The sequence below is a fragment of the Sorex araneus genome, chromosome 2, assembly GCF_027595985.1.
Source record: "Sorex araneus isolate mSorAra2 chromosome 2, mSorAra2.pri, whole genome shotgun sequence".
NCBI classification, from domain to species: domain Eukaryota; kingdom Metazoa; phylum Chordata; class Mammalia; order Eulipotyphla; family Soricidae; genus Sorex; species Sorex araneus.
Window position 1 is genome coordinate 30754558 of NC_073303.1, and position 25172 is coordinate 30779729.

The 25172-nt window shown below is 46.9% G+C and overlaps 1 protein-coding gene across 1 annotated transcript; it reads right to left on the reverse strand.

Moving 5' to 3' along the window:
- Positions 1-10183: 10183 nt before the first annotated feature.
- On the reverse strand, positions 10184-22091 carry LOC129401618 (butyrophilin-like protein 1). Its single transcript, XM_055124342.1, has 9 exons — positions 22010-22091; positions 18596-18943; positions 15778-16059; positions 15457-15657; positions 15195-15215; positions 15082-15108; positions 14231-14257; positions 11197-11223; positions 10184-10806 (listed from the first exon to the last, which is right to left on the reverse strand). The coding sequence occupies exons 1-9, from the start codon at positions 22089-22091 to the stop codon at positions 10184-10186; spliced, it is 1638 nt and encodes a 545-aa protein (XP_054980317.1).
- Between the last annotated feature and the right edge of the window lie 3081 nt (positions 22092-25172).

A 25172-nucleotide genomic window follows, 5' to 3' on the forward strand; every position in this document is an offset into this window, starting at 1 on the left:
CCCTCATGTCTGAGAGGCAGGAGGCTCCCAGGAGGAGGAAGCAGAACCTGGTGCAGGTTTCTGAGTGTCTGTAGAGATCCAGGACAAGCGTTGCCTAAATTGTTCTTGGACAGCCAAGTCTACGGTGTTCTGGCTCCTTCCTCGGTTTAAAAGTGAAAGCGATAAGATGCATTCCCAGGGGACTCTGCCCTGCCCTGTGCACAGGGCACCTGGTTATCTGGGAGGAGAGATCAGGACCAAGACATCCAGGAGGGTTGGTCAGGTACTTTGAAACAAGGCTTCAAGGTGTGGCAGACATACAAACGTTCATTGAACAGCCACTGCCCTCCAACTTGGTTTGCTCCCAGACCTAAGCATGAGGAACTGTGTGTGGCCCAGCCAACGCTGATGCTTCCCTAGGCAGACCTATATCTGATCTGTACCACAGACTCAGGACCAAAATGACCTCCTGCAGGTGACACAGAGCACCCTGCCCGCCTGTCTGCACAGTAGCTGCTTTTCTTTTCCTCACAACAGAGGGCACAGGAGTCCTCACAACCAGGCTGCATGCAAGGGGGTTAACCTGTATCACTGTATCACTGTCATTCCATTGCTCATCGATTTGCTCGAGCGGGCACCAGTAACATCTCCACTGTGAGACTTGTTACTGTTTTTGGCATATGGAATACGCCATGGGTAGCTTGCCAAGCTCTGCCATTCAGGCGAGATAGTCTTGGTAGCTTGCCGGGGCTCTCTGAGAGGGATGGAGGAATCGAATCCGGGTCGGCTGCGTGCAAGGCAAACGCCCTACCTGCTGTGCTATCGCTCCAGTCATATATACATATATATGTACATATATATATAGAGAGAGAGATACATAGATATAGATATAAGTCCATATATATAATATATAAGGGGATTAACCAGGGTTTCAAATAGGTTCCCAACCACCCTCATTTCACCTGGCACAGCAGAGACGTCTCTGGGGTGTCCCCACCTGCAGCCCCTCCTTGTCAGGTTTATTCTCCTCCCAAGCCTTCTCTAGTCAGCTTAGATCTATCGCTCGTTCCCTCGAGGGGTTCCCCTGCACAATACTTCTAGGGCTCCTCTCTGGCCGCTCTCCACTGCTCTTCCAGATGCTCCCTCATGGTTAGGTCATTTCTCCAAGTCAGGTAATTTCCCAGCCTCAGGCCTTCTCACAAGCCCCCAGGGGCTACTGTGGGCCCTCATGTGACTCCCCACTGCTCCGACGCAGTAAGTGCTCTCCCGAGGGGGACCTCTGCTCACACCCTGCATCCCCCCGATGTGTACTGGCACATGCTCAGCAGAGTTTGGGGCTTCCTGTTCTCTACCACAGCCCTGAGGTGTGTTCCTGTAAGGAACGTCTGTGGGATCCACTGGAGGAGACACTGTGAGTCCTGGTCACAGAACTGAACCTGCTAATCACGCCACAAAGACTCCTTCACACTGGCTGTCAGGAAAATCAGGAAACATGGTCCATCATGAAACAAGATGGCCTAAATAAGTCAGACTCTGGGTGGACACAGTGATGCACCATCTTCTGTTTTTCTCACTACCCCCAACCCAGTAAATGATCAAAGAGCTGCATACACACTTGGCCACAAGGTGGCAGCACAACCTGCAGTAACCTGGAGAAACCCGCATGGCCCCTTCTACCTCTCCAGCCCCTCTTTCTGGCTGACTCCCCACAGATGCTGCAGGTTAACTCTGCTAACCTCTCTGGGGCCTGCTACTTTGGGAGTGTTTCAGGTGTGGGGAGATGACAGCTGGGTCCCACTAACTGTCACATTCTCTTTACAGGGAATTTTTGCTTTTCTCCTTCCCATGGTCTGTAGATCACACACATCTGAAGTTGAGAATCACCCTCAGAGATGAGGTAGCAGCGCATCCACAATCTCAGGGAACAAGGCAGGGCTCAACAGAATCACCCAAGCCAACCTGAACATACACTAGCAACTAGCAACAAAGTGTTGTACACATTATAACACAAATACAAATACTGCATTAAAAGAGACAAAACTAAAGCTTTTGTAGAAGTTTTAATACTCTTCATTTTTTAATAGTGGGGAATGGGTTACATCCGGTGGTTTTCAGGGGTTACTCTTGACTCTGCACTTAAAGGTCCTTCTGGAGGTGTTTAGGAGACCATATGGGATACCCAGGATCAAATCTGGGGCTGGCCACATGTGTACTACAACCCAGAAGTTATGTTTCTGCCTCTCCTTTGCTCTGAGATTTTTGGAATCCCCCTGAGGGTATTGTCCTAATCTAGTATGCCCCATTAGAGCTCAGATGAGCTCAGGCATCCCAGCTCCCTGGGTGCTGTCCACACAGCCAGTTGACCCAGGCATTTCTCCTCCTGCTGAGCTGTTTCTCTACTGTGAGGCGGCAAGGTAATACTCTCTTCAAGGAATATAAGAAAATTCATGTAATGCTCAGAGTGAACTGGTCCAGAGTTATCGGGGGACTCAAATCCCTCCCAGGAGTCCCTAGAATCTTGATGACTTGGTCTGCATGGTCGTAGAGAGTGAGCAATTTCCTCCAGGCCACTGAATGTGTCAGCCTCATAGTCAGCACTGGTACTAGCTCTGTCCTCATTCAGTCTTTGTGACTGCCAAGGAACCTGTCTGAGAGCTTCTGGACAGTTGTGTGTGCATCTGTCATCTGTGCCATAAACAGTATGGCTGGAACCCAGGGGACCAGCTCCGACATATTTCCTAGTCATTTGTCCATTGCCCATCACTCCTTTCTTCTCTCCATTATTTCTTTATTTAGCCCTTTCCTTCTTTTTATTTCACTCTCTCTCTAATTAGGGGAAGTAACAGCGTGGAAGCTGGCCTCACATGCCAGGGGGAAAGGCAGCTCAGATAGAGAAGGGACTACCAAGCAAATAGTGCTAGGAGGTCCTGCTCAAGATGGAAGATGCGGGCTGAAAATAGACTTTAGACTGAACATGATGGCCACTTAATACCTGTATAGCAAACCACAACACCGAAAAGGAGAGAGAGAGAGAGAGAGAGAGAGAGAGAGAGAGAGAGAGAGAGAGCAAAAGGGAATGCCATGCCACAGAGCAGGGTTGGGGTGGGGGGGACGGGGTGGGGGTGGTGGGAGGGATGCTGGGACCATTGATGGTGGAAAATGGGCACTGGTGGAGGGATGGGTACTCGATCATTGTATGACTGAAACGCGAGCATGAAAGTTTGTATATCTGTAACTGTACCTCACAGTGATTCACTAATAAAAATTTTTTAAATAAAATAAATAATAATAATTAGTGGAAGTATTGGAGGTAGGAAGATGTCCTTCCAGGCAGTGCTCAAAATACTCTAGTATCCTGCCCATAGACTCTTGGCCAACCAGACAAGTGTTCAGCGTGAAGGTGCTGCTCAGGCCCTTTGATGCTGGGGTTACCTGGGTCATCCTGGATGCTGGGTTTGGTGGTGGGGAGCATTACAATGCTGGAGATTGAACTGGGCTTGGCTGCATGCAAGGAAAGTGTCTAAAACTTTGTACTATAGGTCTGGCCCCTGAATCTTGAAACATTTTGATTGTCTTTTGCCCAGATCTCACTCATATTCCTTTACATATTATGTCAGGCCTCCTCACTTCCTCTGTGTGAGTTCAAAAAGCATGGGTGCGCAGGACACGTGCATTTGGTGACAGAGAACTATTCCTCCTCCAGGCCCACGGTGACAGACAGATGAAATAATGGAGAAAATGGAAGAACAAAGAAAACGGAAGAACAGGCTGGTTGATAATCAGGGACAATTGATTCCATTCTCATTCTCCTCTCTTACCGCTTCATTTTCCTTAATTCTCTCTTACAGTGTAGTTATTTCTCCTTTCTCCTTCTCCTTTTCTCTTGGAGAGTAGTTATATAAAAGTCATGAAGGGTGGGGGTACACATAGGGGGAGTTGAACATTATTATAAGGATAAACAGATGTAAAACCCCTCCTTCAGGGGAAGTTCTTCTAGGAGATTAACTCAAGGAAAAATCTCATCCGGGGGTTCAGCACTCTAGATCACCAAGAGATCCACTCAAGGGTGGAATCCCATCTAGGGCATATTGCTTTCTCCTTTCCTTAGCTAGTAATTTCTTAAACAATCATAGTAAATTTACTGTTTACTAATATTTCTAGTCATTTTGTCTATACACAGTAAGACATATATTAAGCTTAAAGGGTGGCTCTTCCTGGGGACATCTCGCTATATATCCCAGACTATAGTATCAGGCCAGGCTATTTTTTCCTAACCCCAGCAGTGTCCATCAGTTACTATTTTTTGGGTCAGGACAGAGTTTGTTCCATGACTGTGCTCTTAACTGATTCTACTTCTTATGTCACTTAGTTTGCACCTTTTTGATGCCGGGATAACTTGCAGCTTGCCTTCGGTCCATCCTTGTTCCTCGCCAGTATCCTCTTTGGCGGGTATTAGGAAGTAAGGACAACTGAGGCTTAAGTGTATATGAGGCTTAAGTCGAGTGAATACATACATTCAGAAGGTGCAGGGACAAGGGCTGGGGTTGGGAAGGGGCTCTCAGGCAGTATCCAGGAGGGACTGGGCAGACTCGTCCTGCTAGGGAGAGAGCCTTAGATAGTCCTGGCACCACACGGTTGGGCACTTCAGGCACTCTGGTGTGGAGACTGAGCCTCAGCTGGGAGATGTGTTCCTTGGAGAGGGGCAGGCACAGGAAATTCAAGTAAAATATTAGCCCACTTATTACAAGGATAATTTGTATTTCAGCAAGAAACATTAGTGAAGCTTGGCAGCCTTAAAGCAGCAGGAGCAGGAGTCTGGGGTTCTGGAGGGACAGTGGTGGCTGCTCTTCGCTGTCCTCCCTGCCCCAGTGCCCCTGCAGCCTTCCAGCCTTCTCAGGAAACCTTTCCTGGGCCTGGTCTCTGCTCCTCTCTCCTCCCAGAAGGAATCCAGGGGCTGGCACTCAGGGCAACGTCCGCTTTCAGGGCAGAATTGCCATCCTGGGGCAGGTTTGAGTCCAAGGTCCCCTTCCTGTTCCCCTTCCCCCTGAGTTGAAAGGAGTTGGGGTGGGGCTGCTCCTCGAGGGAGGACAGGGCCTGCAGGGTTCTCCTCCCCCTTCGTGAGGCTCTATGTGAATGTTCCTGTACTCCATGGAGGCCCAGGCCTATGCCTTCATCTCTGTTTGTATATGTGACAGCCAAGGACCACCAACACACTTGAGATAGTGCATCTGTGGGTATCAGTAAAATTGGATTCACTTCCCTCCATCTTTTCATTTTCTCATATCAAAATTCTCCTCTTTTACCTTAGGCCTTGAGAACTCTCCCCACTGTGTAGGATAATGTTGGTGTGTCCTTTCTCCCTTGCCACAGGGAGCTTCGTTTTACTGGGTTACACCATTCACAGTCCTCCCGAGGCACTCCCATTCCTCTGTGTCTATCTTTAACCTCCCTGTGCTCTTCTTCCCAAACTGTTGATCACCAATTTCCCCTAAGCAGTACCTGTGACTTATCAAGTCTAATTCCTCAGAAATCTCTGATTTTGTACTTGTGAGTGAAATATGCTTTTCTCCTTCCTTTATGTGTTTTTGCATAGTTTACGTCAGAGCAATGTCCTTTTTGTATAGATACAAGAAGACAGTTAATGCTATGCTTTTGTAACTTGGGAGTCGATTGGCTCCAAATAATATTCACTCCTGGGCATCTGTTTTCTCTACTTAAGCCTCAGTTGCCCTTAATTCCTAGCACCCTAAAAGCAGGGTCCCAACAAGGGACTGGATGGACCCAGGGCAAGCTATGAGCTATCCTGGCATCAAAACGGGCCAGGCCAAATGCCATAATACTTAACTATAAGTTAAGAATACAGTCATGGGCAAATTCTGCCATGATCCAATGACAAACAACTGAACAAGGACCCTGCCTAGGTTAGGAAGAGTTCATCTGGCCTGAGCACTGTGGTCTTAGATCTATAGCAAGATGTTCCCAGAAAAGCCACCCTATAAGCTTAATGTATCTCTTACTGTGTCCATACAAAATGACTAATATTATTAAGAAGTAGAATTAAGATGAATGTTTAAATGGTTGTTGGACTGAGGAAAGGAGAAACACACCCCTAATGGGTTTTTGCCCATAGGCAGGTCATCTTGCTGGATGAGACTTTGCCCTAGAATATGCTTCCCTGAGGGAAGGACTTTACATCTGTCGATTGTATGACCACACATATGTGTAATTGCTACCCCAAACCCTCCTGATTTGGGAATATAACTAAGGCTGTAAGAATGGGTGCAAGGAGGAGAATCAAGGGGGACAAAGGAGGAATACACGAGTGGGTGACACTGGAAGGAGGCAGAGGAAGATGAGATTGGAATAAACTGCAACTGATCACCAACCAGACTGGTTCTCATTTTCTCTTTCATCCGTCCATTGCCATTAGCCGTCCAGGATGTGAGAAGTGGCCCAAGGCCACTGAACATACACTGCGAGAGAGCGCTGTGGCTTTGAATTCATTTCTTGAATACACACCACTGAGCAGGAATATCTCAACAGGTGTTACTCGGTGTCTGTGGGGTGTGGACTGGAAGCGATTGGATTCTTTACTCTTAGTCATCTTTTTGGGATTTTCCCCTATATTATATTATGGTTTTTGGAAGGAAGCAGGTTGTTAATGTTCAGGGATATCTGTGCAATGCTCATGGGATCCTGAGTGCCAGAGATCAAACCTGGGCTCCATCAGGGAAAGCATGCACTCACCCATTGAGACAGCTCCTGACACATTACTCAGTTTTGAATTAAGATTAACTTGCTGCTCTGGAGAGATACTACAGTGGCTCAGGTCCTTCCTTTGCATGCAGCCAACCCTGGTTTGAATCTCTGGCACCATATATGGTCCCCTTAGCAGGTGTGATTCCTGAGCACAGAGACAAGACAAACCTCTGAGCATCGCTGCTGAAGGCCAGAAACAAACAAAAACCAACAACAAAAATTAGGTCCCAGTATCCCTGAGCCTAAGTGAAATAGAAATGGACTTGGGGATGACAAGTAAGGTGTATTCAAGGAACTCCCAATAGTCCTGGTTTTTCTCAGAGCCTTACTTCTTTTGACCCATATTCCACCTAGAAACTAAGCCATTCCTGTGCAAATAAAAAAACAAATAGGGGAAGCGTGGGAGGCCACAGAAAGGTAGAGGATATTTTCCCACCAGGCTGGTAAAGCATTGAGATACCCAAGATGTCTTATAACACTTTGGTGGTAGTGGTATGCAGTAACTTCCTGCATCATTACTATACATTTTGACATTATCATGATCATATTACCTAAACTCTAATAAAACTATAAAATTCAAAATTATCTCACAAAAATGGGGGCAGATGGAATATTACTCAAGATAGCATATCCATTTCAAACAAACCCACAGCTAACATCATACTCAATAGCAAAACACTAGTCTTCAGCCTGACACCAGGCACAGGACAAAAACGCCCACTTTCATGACTACTAATTAATATATTTTGGAAGGTCACCGCAATTGGATTAAAAAATAAATAAATAAAAGAACCCAAATTGGAAAAGAAAATGTCAAACTAATCCATGCACATGGCAAAATAATATCCACAAAAGACACCAAAAAGCACTAAAAAAAAATTCTAAAAAGAATTAATCAATACAGAAAAGTAAAAAGATACAAAATAAATACACAGAACTTTGTTGTGTTTCTATCTACAAACAATGAACTAGAATAGAAGGAGATAGAAAGTACTTTACTTAAAATAATATTCAAAGATGTCAAATACCAATGAATCAACTTAAAGGATATGAAATAAATAGAAACACCTAAATATAGGAGAATACTCCATGTTCAATAATTGGAAATTTTAATGTTTTCAAAATATTTATCCTGACCAAGGCACTAAATATATTTAATAAAATTCTTATCAAAATCCCAATATTCCTCAAGGAATCAGAACAAGCACTACTAAAATTTGTATGGACACATAAAAATCCCAAAAATAGTCAACCCCATTTTGGAAAAAAAAAAAGAAGTTGCGAGATATCAGAATCCCTGACTTAAACTCTCCTATGGAGCTATAGCAATTAAAAAATCATGGTACAGGGCTGGAGTGATAGCACAGCGGGTAGGGCGTTTGCCTTGCAAGCGGCCGACCCAGGTTCAAATCCCAGCATCCCATATGGTCCCCTGAGCACCGCCAGGAGTACTTCCTGAGTGCCAAGCCAGGAGTAACCCTTGTGCATTGCCGGGTGTGACCCAAAAAGCAAAAAAAAAAAAAAAAAATCATGGTACAAGGCTAAATATGGGATGACAGAATAATGGATCAGAACTGGGATCCCAGTGACAAATCCTTAGCTATCTGCATAGTTAACCTGTTTTTTTCTTTTTGGGTCACACCAGTGATGCACAGGGGTTATTCCCTGGCTCATGCACTGAGGAATTACTCCTGGTGATGCTCGGAGAACTATATGGGATACTGGGAATTGAACCCAGGTCAGCAGCGTGAAAGGCAAACGCCTAAACCTCTCCCTCAAGAAAAACAATATTATAAAAATTATTATGAAAGTCATAAATAGTACTATTAAAATTATAAACATTATCAACAAAAGAAAGGAAAAAATCAGTAAACATACAGATAAGTACATACATGAAAAAAAGAAAAAAATGCGGTTATCACATTGCTTTTTTCCTCAGATGTCCAAAGCCCAGGTCAGGGTCAATGTACAGCAGGTTAATGTTCCACACAGGGCAGAGAGAACATACCTTCAGTAAATATTTCTGAAGATATGAGTCTTCATAAGCCTGCTCCCTTCATGCCCTGTTAACTTTTACTTGGCATCACAAAGCTTTCTGCAATTTACTTTGCAACTCAAAGTTCTCTTAGTCTGGGGCTAAAGTGAGAGTGTAGCGGCTAAGACACTTGCCTTGCACACAGCCAGCCAGGTTTAATCCCTAGCATCCCATAGAGTCCCCTGAACCACCTCAGATGTGATTTCTGAGCACAAGAGCCAACAAGAACAAGCCCTGAGATCAGCCATCTAAACACAAAGAAACAAGTAAACAAAATTCTCCTAGTCACATCTTCATTTGATAGCAGCTCTCATGACATTTAATGTTGATATTATTTTTGTTAATGGGAAACCAGTTCCTGCACCTGAACTCCATAAATCAGCAAATTCCATAAAAAATGAGTTTTTTATGCTAACAAAAAATTACTGTCTGGGGCTGGAGTGATAGCACAGTGGGTAGGGCGTTTGCCTTGCACGCGGCCAACCCAGGTTCGATTCCCAGCATCCCATATGGTCCCCTAGCACTGCCAGGAGTGATTCCTGAATGCAAAGCCAGGAGTAACCCCTGAGCATCGCCGGGTGTGACCCAAAAAAGCAAAAAAAAAAAAAAAATTACTGTCTCTGGAAAATTAGATGTTTCTTTCTTGCCAGAATAGAAAATAGAGGAAAGAGGCTGGAGCAATAGCACAGCAGGTAGGGTGTTTGCCTTGCACGTGGCCGACCCGGGTTCGATTCCCAGCATCCCATATGGTCCCCTGAGCACTGCCAGGAGTAATTCCTGAGTGCAGAGCCAGGAGTAACCCCTATGCGTTGCCAGGTGTGACCCAAACCCCCCCCCAAAAAAAATATAGAGGAAAATATGAGGTTCTTCTCCTATGAAAGATCCATTTATTATTAATTCCTAAGAAAAATTGAATGACCAACTTTTCTAGGCAGACTCCAGATGCCAAATACACAGTTGAGGACCCAGACATGGTCTCAGTTTTTCTAAACAAGTTCTAGCTGGATAGAGTCAACTTCCTTGTATTCTGAAGAGGAATTCTGTACTCATACATTTATTCAAAAGTATAAAATTCCCATGCCCATTTTCATTAACAAAAATAATTCTCTCAGGATAGTATACTGGGTAGGGCATTTGACTTGCACATGGCCAACCACGTTCAATCCCTGGCATCCCAATGGTCCCAGGAATAATCTCTGAGTGCAGAGCCAGGAGTAAGCCCTAATCATCGCTGGATGTGACCCAAAAAGAAAAAAAAATCTCCCCTAGTAAAGTTAAATCTTCATCCAGAGCAGCAGAGCAAGGCTGCAGTCACACAGGACTCACTCAGAGGCCTTTGGAATAGGTTCTGCAGTTCCTGGAAGAGTCACCAGAAGGGGGGGACACTGATGGGGACATGACCTCGGGGTTTCAGCAGAGTAATGGAGATGTGGGCCCTGGGGGAGCACCATCAACACCAGAGTCTGAGCTCACAGGCTCCTCCTGAGAAAAAGGAAAACTGTTCATGGGCACAGGGAGCTCAGGCCCAGGCACCACAGAGCAGATGGACAGGGACACGTCTCCTGAATGAATCATAAAGTACGGAAAGAGGGTGCCAGAGAAGGAAACCTGAGAGAAGGAGAAAATGTGGGAGCCATCAGTCATGTTATAGAAGGAGACATCCCCTTCCTCAGGGTCCAGGAAAACCCCCAGCCTGTGGGGAATCTGAGGAAGGGACAAGACAGTGAAAGGTTTAGTAAAAGCATTAAATCCATCTTCATACTTCCCCACAACCCAGAACCCCTTGTCTGGAGACTCTTGGTACCAGCCTGTCCTTTTCACGTCTTCTCTACAGACCCCCAGAGCCCAAACACTTTTGACTCCATTCCTGATTTCCACCTCCCAGCAACAGCGCCCCGATGTGATGCCCTCAAGGCCTAAGATGCTACATCTCTCTTCTGATGCTGGAGAAGTGTCATTCAAGGTCAGACTTGTATTCTTGTGAGAGACAACAATGTTTGGATTGGCAGATCCTGGATCCAGAGTGACAGGCCCTGCAGAGAGAAGCACCAATCATGCAAGGCCTTTATCATAATAGGAGCACACAAAACCCCACCCCTTACACTTAGCTCCAAGTAATGGAGAAATTAGCCTCCTGAGATGAGAGACTTGTGACACGAGTCTTCTAAGCAAGAAAAAGAACCCCAGGATTGATTTGGGATTGGATGTTAAATATATCACAAGGATCCTAAGGATCAATGTGAATTCCATGAAGGAAACTTCATTGTCCTCCATATAAGATATACCTACCACCCACCGTCCACCCACCACCCACCACAACTGATAGTGGCGGCTTCTGTGTCACCACAGAGAGATGAAGGGGAGACCATAGTTGTGTGGGCAGCAACAGTATGACCTCCCAGAAAAAACAAGAAGTCACTCACAGGTCTGAAACTTGTCCTTGCGCCAATCTGTAAGAAACGCACAAACATACACACATTCATGTCAAAGATTTGTATACATTGTACACACCAGGTACATTTCTGAAACATCATAATGAAGTAACAATAGGCACATTTTGAAAACATTTAACTGATTCTTTTATATATACCCTTGACACATACATGCATGCACACACACAGAGACACATACCCACACACAAAGCTGTCATGTACCAATATCCCCATAAAGGATAAGCCCAAAAGCTCAATACTCAGAGATTGAGATGTTTTATAAACATCTCTCAGTACGAGAAACAGAAATGTTATTACCCAGATATGATTATCTCTATTTGTGCTGATCAAGCACATAGATAAATTTATCCTGAAAAGTAAATTTTCTTGGAAAAAATTAAGAGATCAACATTTTTTAGGCCTCACTTTAGTTATAAAGAACTTCAAAAGATTGTTCTGATCTCTAAATTTTCTCTAAACAATAGGAGAAAATTACAATTTGACTGAGCTTCACTAAAATGATGATTGTAATCCATAAGTGCAGGAAACTCAGGATACAGTGAAAGATTTATCTTAATGAGTTAGGAGTCAACTGAGAGGTTTCAAGGCAAGAAGAAAGGTTCAAAGCAAGGAGACACACATATTCAGTGAAAGGAAGGACATTTGATTTACCTATCTCTTTAGTGAGGTGGTGGGGAGAGATAAGGCTGACAGAGAGATAAGGGAGAACAAAATCAAACAAAACTGAATCTTTTCACTTTATTTCCCCCAAGTCTAGCCCAGAAAGCTTCCAGGAGAATATGTGTCATAGAAGAACCCCAAAGAATCCCATGTCTTAATCCCAAGGTATAATGCTAATTCCATGAAAAATGTTAATTCCATAAAAAATATAAATTTTACAGCTGTGACTATTATTATGGAGTCAAAGATGAAAGGCACATGTTCACAAGAGGTAAACATTTGTTCACTCTCACTCTCTAACACCAAATGATCCCCAAGCATAACCCTCAAGGACCAACCCTCAAGGGTCCTCAAGAACCCCCCCACCCCCCAGTAGAGCTCAGGTGGCCTGGTAATCCCAGTACTGCAGAGCTCAAGTTGGATGCTCTCATTGATCTGCTGCTCCTATTGGTTAAGAATGGCTGGGAGGATGGGGCTGGAGCAATAGCACAGCAGGTAGGGTGTTTCCCTTGCATGCGGCCAATCCAGGTTAGATTTCCAGCATCACATATGGTCCCCTGAGCACCGCCAGGAGTAATTCCTGAGTGCAGAGCTAGGAATAATCCCTGTGCATCGCCAGGTGTGACCCAAAAAGAAAAAAAAAAGAAAGACTGGGAGGAGATCCCAGGCTTCTGTGCATTGATTGGGAGACCCAAAAAAAAGGAGGGGGAAAAAAAGATTATAAACATTGAGATGGAGACAATATCCTTAGTAATATAGACTTAATCATAAGAATCCTTAAAAGCAAAATCATGTCAAAAATTTGGTCAGACAGCTAGATGTGACCCCAGAAGCAGAGTCAGAGACTTTTGTGGTGCTGGTTTGCAGATGATGAAAATGGGCCATAAATGAAGATGTCCTCTAGAAGAAGGAAAAAGACAACTGCCTCCAGGATGAAAAGACTTAGGAACAGCGGTGGAAGGATATTGGCACTTTGACAGTGGGTATGGTCAGTGTGTATGCCTTCTAACACATAAATATTGATACTACTGTAAAGCATCACTGTCACTGTCATCCCGTTGCTCATCGATTTGTTCGAACGGGCACCAGTAACGTCTCTCATTAAGAGACTTATTATTACTGTTTTTGGCATATCCAATACACACGGGTAGCTTGCCAGGCTCTGCCGACTGTAAAGCATAATAAAAAATATTTTTAAATAAGGAGAAAAAGTGATAGTACAGGCAGTAAGACATTTGCCTTACACATGGTAAATCCCCAGGACCCCATATGATCACTCAAGCTCTGCTAGGAGGGATCTTGAAGCAGAGTCAGGAGTAAACCCTGAAGACTGCTGGATGTACCCAAAAAAGAAAAAAAGGAGGAAATAACAAAACCCTCCAGACACAGCCCTAGCCACACTTTCATGAAATATGACTTCCAGAGCAAGAAAATAGGAAATGCGTTTTGTTTTAAGCCACAGAAGTGAATTCATAGTGGCAGCAGAGAAAAAACTTATATACCCAAAAATACTACCTCCAACATGAGAAAAAAGCTATATACCAGGGATATCTCTGGTTAGAGACAAGTGATTGATACCAAGGATTTCACATGGAGATCAAGTGGGGAGAACACAATAGTCCCCAAACAATTATACGGGACCTCTACTCCCCAGAAACCAAACCAAAGACCTTAACAAGCAGGTCCAATAATTCTCCCAAGCGAGGACCTAAAATGACTAAAGATGAAGAGGTATCTCTGTCCCACACTCTGTGACACATACTATCCTCTGGACTTCATAATCCCCTCGGAAAGAATAAGTGACCACTGACCATTGCAAAGCTTATCATATGGAGTGAATCCTGAAATGTTCTCCATGAGGGAGTTGCTATCTCCCAAGAACAAAAATAGAGGAAATGACATTTTAGCACAGCTGGCGTGTAAATTTGTGAATAACTCCATTGAGATATGTTCATTCAGAGAAATTGTCATTTGTCTCTGTCATTTGGATAGAGGTAAAAACAGTTGAACTAATCCATATTAGTCTTATTTAAAGGTGAAATATACTTTTAGGAACAATGAACCTACTGTAGAGATACTATGTTGACTACAGAAATCCATTGAATTTGTGTATAAAAACAATGGAAGAAGAAAAGAGATCAAAAAACAAGGTATTTTCCAAGGGTATTTCCAAGCTCACCCTAACATGAACCTCAGTAAAGGAGAGTCAGAGGAGGCAGATCTGTGCCTCGGGGACAGTCCCTGCAGCCCTCAGATGGAAACTGACAGTGACTCCTTCTTACGGTAGGTCCTTAGGTAGAGAAGGGGCAGAAGTGAGGAGCCATAGGACACTTAGAGCACCTACCTGCGTACAGCTGGGCCTTCCTCCAGGCTGAAAGGGAACACATGAGTGAGAGCTTGGCCAACCAGCCTGCCCAGCCCCAACTAGGGTCCAGTGTCCCCCACCTCCCATCCTCTCCAATGGTTATTGGATCTTCAATCTCAGGGGGACAGATGGGGAGGTGCTAGAGTGGGGGAGCTCCTACATGTGCAGACACAAGCCAGGACAATGGTCAGGAAGCCTGCATGACAGGCTGGTCCCACCACTGTCCTCTTGTGACCAGCTGCTTTAGCTTCAAATTGTTAGAAATTCTTTTGACACCTTCATTCAGTTTTGCCACTAGGGCTTTGTAGATTGTAGATTATACCACATGTTCAAATATTTAAGAGAATAAGACATTAACTATTTCATAATTATTATGCATTAAATTTTATATTCAGTTTTTCTCTTGAAAATATACTAGAGAATTAAAAGGGGAAATGATTAAGGCAAGAGATGAGGTGAGTTCTGGGGCAGTGGTCAGGCTTTCTCAGACAACAGCACTATTCTACATCCTTGAAGCCACCATCCCACTATACTCCCACACCTCCTGAGCCGGGGCCCCGGCTATTTGACCTCACTATTTGATGGTCTCTCATCACGACTTGACCATCTTCCATCACTGTTTGACCATCACATCAGGACCTGCAGGGGACAGACTCTCCCTGGGTGTTGTTTCAGGGGAAGAGCAGGAGTCACACACCTAGACTCATAATGTCTCCATTTAGTTATCTGGCTCCTGTAATGACCACATGTGTGTCCCCAGCACACACAGGGAGAGGAACAACTGGGCACAGGGAGGATAAGGGACACAGGATACCTGGAACATCACTCACCAGTGAAGTACTCAGTCTTCCTCTTGTCTGAAAGGCAACAGGAACAGGTGAGCTCAGAACCAGGAGACATCCAAAGAAGGGGACTCAAGGAGTTGAGGAAAAGCAAAACTCACCTAAATTTGCCTGCAATTCACCTGAAAGAAAATGAAAAATAAAAGCATAAACTTCATGACCTTAGGAACAGAAAACTGTGGGCCTACAAAATCCACCAACACAAAAAGAATATCTATATCCTGAAGTTCCACTCCACACCCATCAGGCTCCTCCCAGGGAGTCTCAATCCTGAGCCACTTGCTCTGTGATCCTGGAGCCAGAGCCCTGGACTCTGACTCACAGTCCTTGGGTCACTTTGGGCCTGGGCCTATCCTGACTTACCTATGGCCTTCAGTGCCTCTCGCTTTGCCTGCTCATCATTCTCCTTATCCTGACACAGCTTCTCTTGTTGCTGCCTCTCCTGCACCTTTACGGAATGCTCTCTCCAGGTGTAATAGGCAGCGCCAAGGACCAGGAACGTCAGCAAGGGCACACACACCACACAGACCAGCTTCCACGGAGAGGCCTTGGGGAAGAAGGGCTCTGTGGGCCCCGGAGACCTCATGAGGGCACGGCCAGGACGGCCCAGCCCAGCTCCCCCAGTAATGCCTGCCCCCTCCCTCTATCTCCCCCACCCACACGGGAGAGAGCAGCAGAGCCCACCTGGGATGAATATGGCCATGGCCTTCTCCTGGCCCAGGATGGGGTTGAGGATGGAGCAGGTCACGTTCCCCACGGCGCTGTCTCTCACCACCAGCGCCGCCTCCACGCTGAACAGCCCCTCAGCATCCTGGGCCTGGGTTTCTGAGAAGGCCAGAAACTTCTCCCCGCTGGAGTCTCGCCACTGCACCTGGGGCTTGGGGAACCAACCCTCCGCCCTGCACACCACTTGGACCCCGTCCTCCTCCGGCCCCGTGATGTGAACTTGAGGGGCAGAGCCCACACCTGCGGAGGAGAGGGAGGGCTGGGGAGACCAGATCTGAGCAAGCGCACAACCTTGGAGCCAGTCACGCTGCATCTGCGCTGTGTGAGAGACCACGCCCCACAGCCCTCACAGGGGACAGCAGCCGCCCCATCGCCAGGCACAGAAGGAAGGGCATGGGACAAGGGTGGCACTGAGGCAGAGCACTTCTCCCCAGCTGGGCAGGGAGAAGGTTCAAGGACTAGAGAATGAGAGGAAGAATTTCAGCCCAGGTTCCATCCTCATGCTCCACCCTTCCTACCTCACACATGTCCCAGGACATCTTTCTCCACTCCAGCTGCCTCATGCTAAAACACTTTGAAATTGCATCAGTAATTTCAGTATCTATATCACACACCATAAATACCAGAGACAGAGAGAGAGAGAGAGAGAGAGAGAGAGAGAGAGAGAGAGAGAGAGACGAGGAAGAAAACTACCTGCCATAGATGCAGGCGGAGGGGAAATGGGGACACTGGTGGTAGGAAATGTACACTGGTGAACGGACAGGTGTTAGAGCATGTTATGACTGGTGGGAATGCCAACTGGTCCAGCCTTTCTGGAAAACAATATGGACAGTCCTTCAAAAACTAGAAATTGAGCTTCCCCACATGATCCCGCAATACCACTTCTGGGAATATATCCCGAGGATGCAAAAGAGCACAGGAGAAATGACATCTGTACCTATATATTCATTGCAGCACAGTTCACAATAGCCAAAATCTGGAAACAACCCGAGTGCCCTAAAACAGATGACTGGTTAAAGAAACTTTGGTACATCTACACAATGGAATACTATGCAGCTCTTAGGAGAGATGAAGTCATGAAATTTGCTTATAAATGTATAGACATGGAGAGTATCATGTTAAGTGAAATGAGTCAGAAAGAGGGGGACAGACATAGAGGGACTGCACTCATCTGTGGAGTATAGGGTAGCATCACATGAGGCTAACACCCAAGGACGGTAGATACAAGGGCCAAGGGGATTGCCCCATAGCTGGAAAACTGCTTCATGAGAGGAGGGTAGAAGGCAGATGGAATAGAGAAGGGATCACTAAGAAAATGATGACTGGAAGAACCAGTTGGGATGGGAGATGCATGCCAAGAGTAGATAATGGACCAAACATGATGACCTCTCAGTGTCTGTGTTGCAAGCTATAATGCCCAAAAGTAGAGAGAGAATATGGGGAATATTATCTGCCTTAGAGGCAGGTGTAGGGTGGGAAAGGGAGGGTATACTCGGGATATTAGTGGTGGGGAATGTGCACTTGTGGAGGGATGGGTGTTTGATCATTGTGAGATTGTAACCCAAACATGAAAGCTTGTAACTATCTCATGGTGATTCAATAAAATTTTAAAATTTTTTTAAAAGAACATTTTATGACTGAAACCCAATCACGAACAACTTTGTAACTGTGTATATCTCTGTGATTCAATTTTTTTAAAATACCTTTAAAAAATGAAAACTGGTATTAAAATATATACTTACTAGCACCAAAATATTACCTAAAGTAATAGCACTGTCCCTGAGACCCCTCCTAATCATTATTTCCCTGACTATTGTCACTACCAACATTCCTTATATGTGTATCATACTCAGAATTCTAGGGCTGGAATCAGGGAGATAGAACAAAGGGCTGGAGCTCATGGCCATCCTTCATAGGGTCCTGGTTCATCCCAACCCCACATAACTTCCCTAGTACCCCCTGCCCTGGAAATCCCCTCTCCCACCACAACAGCCAAGTGGGGGTTCTGAGGGGGTTGGAACTCTTGGGGTCATGGAGATGGCTCAAAAGTCTGGAGTGCATGTTTTGCATATGGGAGTTTCCCGGTCCCCCCAACACTGCCAGCCCTGTGGTATCCCTCACACTTTCAGGGATGGGTTTCTCCCATTCAAAAACTCTACAGCTGACAGCCCTGCTCCATCAAATCCCAACTCAGTCTCCCAGGAGATGCACACTGAGCAGATAAACTTTATGGAATCACTAGTCCCTGCAGCCGGAAACTCTGGAGTGCCCATGGGAGACAAGGGCTCAACTCCACCGCTTCACACACATTCTCTGCAGAGAAGCCAATCTGCAAATAACTTTAGGTACCCAGTGCCCAGAATGAGAACTCCAATGTCGAGGTGGTAGCTTCTCCCTAACCTCCCATACTTCTGGATGCTTCAACAGACATACCCACTGCCTACCACTGCCACAATCTGGACTCTTTGTCCAAACCATAGATCCTGATGTCCCTGTACTACATGGTCACATATGTGGTTGCATGACACCTCCTAAATTCTTAGACAAGGACTTAGCAACCATGTGATCAGATATACAATGATACATAAACTGATTTTCTAGACCTAGTAATTTTAATATTGCAACTCTGTTATCTAATCCATTTTAATTATAGAGTTGTATCAAACAGTTGTGGCTTTTTATTACATTAAAATAATTTTTTAATGATTTCCTTGTCTCTGAGGTTACTGTCAACTCCAGCACTCAAGGATTCTAGAACGTAGATTGAGTCACCTACCTGCCACCTTCAGCTCCAAACCAGCCTCCTCATAGAAGTTTCCCTTTCTGAAGAAGCAGGTGTACTGTCCATTGTCTGTAGCCTGGACCTTGTGGATGCGCACGGCAGCCTGCCCCTGGGAAAGGAGGTCCGTCTCCAGGGAGGTCCGCCCCGTGTACTGGGCCATCTGCTCCTCTGTCTCCTCCCGATGGTTATTGTAGATGAACACAGCTTCTGAGAACTTGGAGCGGAACCACCTCAGTTCCATGTTCTCTGCATTCATGGCCGGGGACACACGGCAGGGCAGTGTGATGTCACCTCCCACCACAGCTATAATAGGGTCCGAGGGGCCAATCACCAGGAACTCCTCTGTGGACACAGACACAGGAGTGAAATGCTGGGGAGCTCACACCCAGGCCAGGAGACACCCCCACAGAGTAGGAGCCAGGAGAGCTGGAGCAGGTCCTGATGAGAAGACCCCCAGGCTGGAGGATAGAGTAATAATGACTCAGATTTGAATAAGACCTTCAGTCTGCAATTTGTGACCCAGAAGTAATGACAGAGAGTCCCACCTAATTCACCATCCCAGCAGAGTCTTTATACAGGACTCTGATTCAGTGGATCTCAGTTTTCCATATGCATCAAAAGCACCAGGGGCTTGCAAACAAACTGCTGGTTCTCGGTTCCCAATCCCACATGGATTCTATAAGTCTGGGGTGTGACCAAGTGTGCACAGAAAAAAAAGTAGTTCCCAGGATATTGTTGAGAGGTGGGGGCAGGGCAGCCATACCCAGCAGTGCTCAGGAATTATTCCTGGATCTGTATTTATGGACTCGTTCTAGTGCAGCTCAGGATACCAGATGCAGTGTCAAGGATGGAAACCCAGTAAGCTATGTGCAATCACACACCTTATCCAGGGTAATATCCTCCAGGCCCTCGGGATGCTGCTTGATGTTCCAGAGAGCACACTTTGAATATCATAGCTATTATCTCACCAGTCATTGGACAGAAAGAAAATTGTAGCAGAGAAATAGCACAAAGGGCTGGCCTCATACATTTTATGCAGGATCTCCAGGAACATTCCCGCTCTGTATGGTACACACACACACACACACACACACACACACACACACACACACACCAGGGGAGTGGCCCCTCACCTTGGTTAAGGCTCAAAAAAGAAAGAGGGAATAGCTATCAGTGTGAGAGCTGTGACATTCACAACAGTATCTGTTCTACTCCCACCCCTAGCTTGATCATTTGTGCCCAGGTCTTTCTCCTCAGTTAAATTACATCTACACTTGGAGCTGGAGCTATAGTACAGCGGGTAGGGCATTTGCCTTGCACACTGCCAACCCAAGCTCAATCCCCAGCATCTCATACGGTGCCCCGAGCATCGCCAAGAGTAAGTGCAGAGCCTGAGTAACCCCCTGTGTATCGCCAGGTGTGATACAAAAAGAAAAAAGAAAAAAATTATACCTACACTAAAAACTAGAGCTATATAGCATTCAATTAAATACCTGCCTTCATTCTGCCACACACAGGAGCCTAAATCACTGCTTGTTAAACACTGAGGGTCTCCTCCCTTGGAGAGAAACATGCTGAGTGAAAAAAGTCAAAAGGACGGGGACAGACACAGAATTATCAAACTCATTTGCAGGATCTTAAAAAAAATAGTATAAGAATAATAATTGAGGGGCTGGAGCGATAGCACAGCGGGTAGGGCATTTGCCTTGCATGTGGCCAACCCAGGTTCGATTCCCAGCATCCCATATGGTCCTCCAGCACTGCCAGGAGTAATTCCTGAGTGCAGAGCCAGGAGTAACCCCTGTGCACTGCTGGGTGTGACCCAAAAAGCAAAAAAGAAAAAAAAGAATAACAATTGAATACAGTAGAAACAAGGGCCATGAGGACTAGTTCATGGTCAGAAGCTGCCACAAGTTGTGGGGGAGGGCAGTTAGGACAGAGAAGGGACCATTGTGACAATGGTAATTGGAAATGATCACTCTGGTCAAGAACTGGGTGCTGAAAAGAGGCTAAGTGATATACGTGACACCCTTTCAGTAACAGTATTTCTACCACAGTGCCTAAAAGGAAAATAAGAGAGAGGGAAGGACAGTGTCTCCCATAGAGGCAGGCAGGGGTGGGGGCAGGGGGTAGGGGACATGGTGGGAAGGAAACTGGAAATATTGGTGTTGGTAAAATGTACACAGGTGGGGCCGGAGCGATAGCACAGCGGGTAGGGCGTTTGCATTGCACGCGGCCGACCCGGGTTCGATCCCCGGCATCCCATATGGTCCCCCAAGCACCGCCAGGAGTAATTCCTGAGTGCAAAGCCAGGAGTAACCCCTGAGCATCGCTGGGTGTGACCCAAAAAGCAAAAAAAAAAAAAATGTACACAGGAGAAGGGACGAGTGATAGGACATAGTAGGACTGAAACTCAATCATGAACAACTTGTAACTGTGCATCTCATTTAGACTCGATTTTTTAAATGAAAAAATAAATAAACTAAGGAGATTATCCCAATCCCTTCTGAGTTCCAGGGCCTTCTGAGGCCTGGAATGTCTCTTCTGCAGGACCAGCCCCTGGTCTGACTTTGTCCCCGTCTTCATCCACCCTCTGCCCTAAGCAGAGTTGTCTCTGCAGTTCCCACATGGCACATGGGCCCCATTGCAGTGACCACCCTCCAGAACCCTCCAGCTTCTGTCCCTCTGCTCACTCTGGCCCAGTCACCATCACTGAACAGCATGCATGGTCTAGGCCCTTCATGGAAACCCTCTTCCCACGGGGAGCTCTCAGGCATGCTCCACCTTCTCCAATGGCTGCCCAGATCTCACTGTCTACACTGACCCTTAGGGAACACTGCTGCTCCCAAGATACCTCCTCCAGCCTGCCTGCCCACCCAGCTCCCCTGCCCTGAGCCTCCCTCGTCTCCTCTATCCAGCTCCGTAGCTGAAGATCTGGCTGCTCTGCTGCACTGCTCACTCTCCCCTAGAACACGGGCTCTGTGAAGAGACAGTTTCTGTACTCGAACACCCCTAAGGAATAAATGAAAGACAGATCAGAACTTTCCATACAAATAAAACTGAAAGACAAAGTAATGGAGAGAAAGGTATCTTAAGTTTTGATAAGTAACTTTGTCTTTAGCGTGCCGATCGAGGCTCTGTGACTGACAGTACTGTTAATGATGGTGTCCAGTGCACCTAACTCCAACACCACACCCCGCACCAGTGTCACTTTAAACATCCATACCCCGTTGGACAATTTTCAAGGTCCTTCTCCTCACTTAATGGTTTAGCAACTCAGCTTAAAGTGTCTAAGTCCCCGGAGTGGGAGTGGCTGGAACAGCGGAATCTGGTATGAGCCTCCACACTCCACTGGAGTCCTGGTGCTCGAGGTTCTGGGGGAGACACGGCAGCACAGCACAGACTCACCTATGGCCCCCATGATGGGCAGCTGCAGGAGAAGCAGGAAGGCCAGCGGGCAGAGCATGGGGCAGGGGGAGCAACGCTCCATTTCCTCGGGTCTGGGAAGAGACAGAGGGAGGAGGCAGCCAGGACCAACAGGCAGGGCAGGGCCCCCAGAGCTCTGGGCCTCACAAGGCTCAGGGCTGGGACACCCCCACAGGAGAGAGCATCTCTTCCTGCTCCCTGTGAGGGCAGGGTTCCCACACAGCCTCAGGCCAGCCCAGTCTCCTCCCAGCCCTCTGAGACCACCCACTGCAGACACTCATTGGATGCAGAGGTCCAATGGGAAAACATACACTGCCCTGCCCTTCTCTCTCCTCTCCCTTCCCCTTCCCTCTCCTCTCCTCCCTCTCCCTTCCCTTCCCTTCCAAGCGAGCAGCATGCCCAGTGCTCCCCACTCTACCCAGGAATTCTTTTTTTTATTTTTTTTTAAATTTTATTGAATCACCATGAGACAGTTACAAGGTTTCATGCTTGGGTTACAATCTCACAATGATACCCAGGACTTCTTGTCAGCACTTGAGCCCCAGGAGGAAACCATCCTCCATCTCTCCATTGTCACACACCATCTGTGACTCAGGACAGAAACCCAGACAGGCCCTCACCAGGAGGGACAGACCAGCTCAGCTAGTGGCTCTCACACCCCTAATGTGAGAAGCCTCAGCACAGACAACACCGTCCTCAAGGCGATGCTCCCGTTGGCTTGTTCCAACCACCTGCATTCAGGCCCACTCCTGACCCTGCAGTGGGACCCAGGACATGACCTTGCACTCCACTGGAGCGGCCAGGTCACACCCAGCTGACACGTGATTCCTTTTCCTCCTGCCTTCTGTGTGGAATCTGGGGAGCAGGCGAGAGTCCCAGGAAGGACAGGTTTTTGGGGCTGAGAGCTGAGTGTCCTGAAGTCTCCCATTCTCTGTTGTTCATATAACAGATCCTGCCTCAGTTTTCTTACCCGCAAAATGGAAATAGTGACAGCATCTGCTTCCCCAATGAATTGACATCTGTAGACTCACTGCATTTACTAAGATCAGGGCTTACACAGAGTAGGCCACTTATAGCCCCAGTACGGGCGACAGTGAAATAAAGAAAAACACTCAATGTCTCAGTCCCGGTCCTTTTTCCAGTCACACCATTCTAGAGTCACATGACCAGTCCCCCAAACCCCACGTCCTCTGCCCTCACCTCACAGCCAGATGCTCACCACTTAATTCCTCCTGGACAAATGTCCTTTGAGAACAAATGTCCTCAAAGCCAACATACCTGCTTCAAAGTCTCTTCAGGAGCATTTCAAAATGCAGCAACTCAAGAAGGGTCAGAAAGCCAATGGCCTCCAAATCTGCCCGTAGACTTTCCACCTGCAGTCAGAAGCTTAGAGCCCCAACCCTGCTTCTGGCCCAACGGCTGGGTGTGCAGGGCCCCACATGTCTGAGAGACAGGAGGCTCCCAGGAGGAGGAAGCAGAACCTGGTGCAGTTTTCTGAGTGTCTGTAGAGATCCAGGACAAGCGCTGCCTAAAATTGTTCCTGGACAGCCAAGTCTACAGCGTTCTGGCTCCTTCCTCTGCTTTAAAGTGAAAGCGACAAGATGCATTCCCAGGGGACTCTGCCCTGCCTTGTGGACAGGGCACCTGCTTATCAGGGAGGAAAGATCAGGACCAAGGCGTCGAGGAGGGTTGGTCCAGGTACTTTGAAACAAGGCTTCAAGGTGTGGCAGACACACACACATTTGGTGAACAGCCACTGCACTCCAACTTGGTTTGCTCCCAGACCTCAGCAAGAGGAACTGTGTGTGGCCCAGCCAACACTGATGCTTCCCTAGGCAGAGCTGCATCTGTACCACGACTCGGGACCAAAATGACCTCCCGTAGGTGACACAGAGCACACTACCTGCCTGTCTGCTCAGTAGCTTTTATTTTCCTCAGAAAAGAGGGCGCAGGAGTCCTCACAACCAGGCTGCAAGGAAGGGGTTAACTAGGGTTTCAAGTAGGTTCCCAACCACCCTCATTTCTTACCCGCAAAATGGAAATAGGCCTGGCACAGCAGAAGCCTCTCCGGGGTTTCCCCACCTACTCCAGCCCCTCTTCGTCAGGTTCATTCTCCTCCCAAGCCCGTGGCCTTCTCTAGTCTAGATCTAGCTTAGATCTACTCTCTCACCTGTTCCCTCGAGAGATTCCCCTGCTCAGTCACTTCTAGGGCTCCTCTCTGGCCGCTCCCCGTTGCTCTCCCAGATGTTCCCTCCTCATATGCACTGGCACATGCTCAACAGAGTTTGGGGCTCCCTGTTCTCCACCACATCCCTGAGGTAAGTTCATGTGAGGATCGTCTGTGGAATCTTCTGGAGGAGGCACTTGTTAGTCCTGCTCATGGAACAGCACCTGCTAATCACACCCCAAAGACTCCCTCACACTGGCTGCTCATTTCTGTCCAAAATCAGGAAACAACACTGTCCATCAAGAAACAAGTTGTTAGCTCTGACTTAAATAAGTCAGACTCGGGCTGAAGCAATAGCACAGCGGGTAGGGCATTTGCCTTGCACACGGCTGACCCAGGTTTGAATCTCAGCATCCCATATGGTCCCCTGAGCACCGCTAAGGGTGATTCCTGAGTGCAGAGCCAGGAGTAACCCCTGTGCATCGCCAGGTATGACCCAAAAAGCAAAAAAAAAAAAAAGTCACTCTCGGTGGACACAATGATGCACCATCTTCTGTTTTTCTCACTACCCCCAACTCAGTAAATGATCAAAAAGCTGCATACACACTTGGCCACAAGGTGGCAGCAGGGCCTGAAGTAACCTGGAGAGACCCGAGTGGCCCCTTCTACCTGCCCAGCCCCTCTTTCTGGCTGACTCTCCACAGATGCTGCAGGTTAGCTCTGCTAACCACTCTGGGGTCTGCTATTTTGGGAGTGTTTCCGGTGTGGGAGATGACAGCTGGGTCCCACTGACAGTCACATTCTCCTTACAGGGAATTTTTGCTTTTCTCCTCCCCATGGTCTGTAGGTCCCAGACATCTGAGGTTGAGAATCACACCCACAATCTCAGGTAACAAGGCAGGGCTCAACAGAGTTACCCGACCTAACATGAGTATATTTGAGCATACACGCATCACTAGCAACTATCAAAAGGTGTTG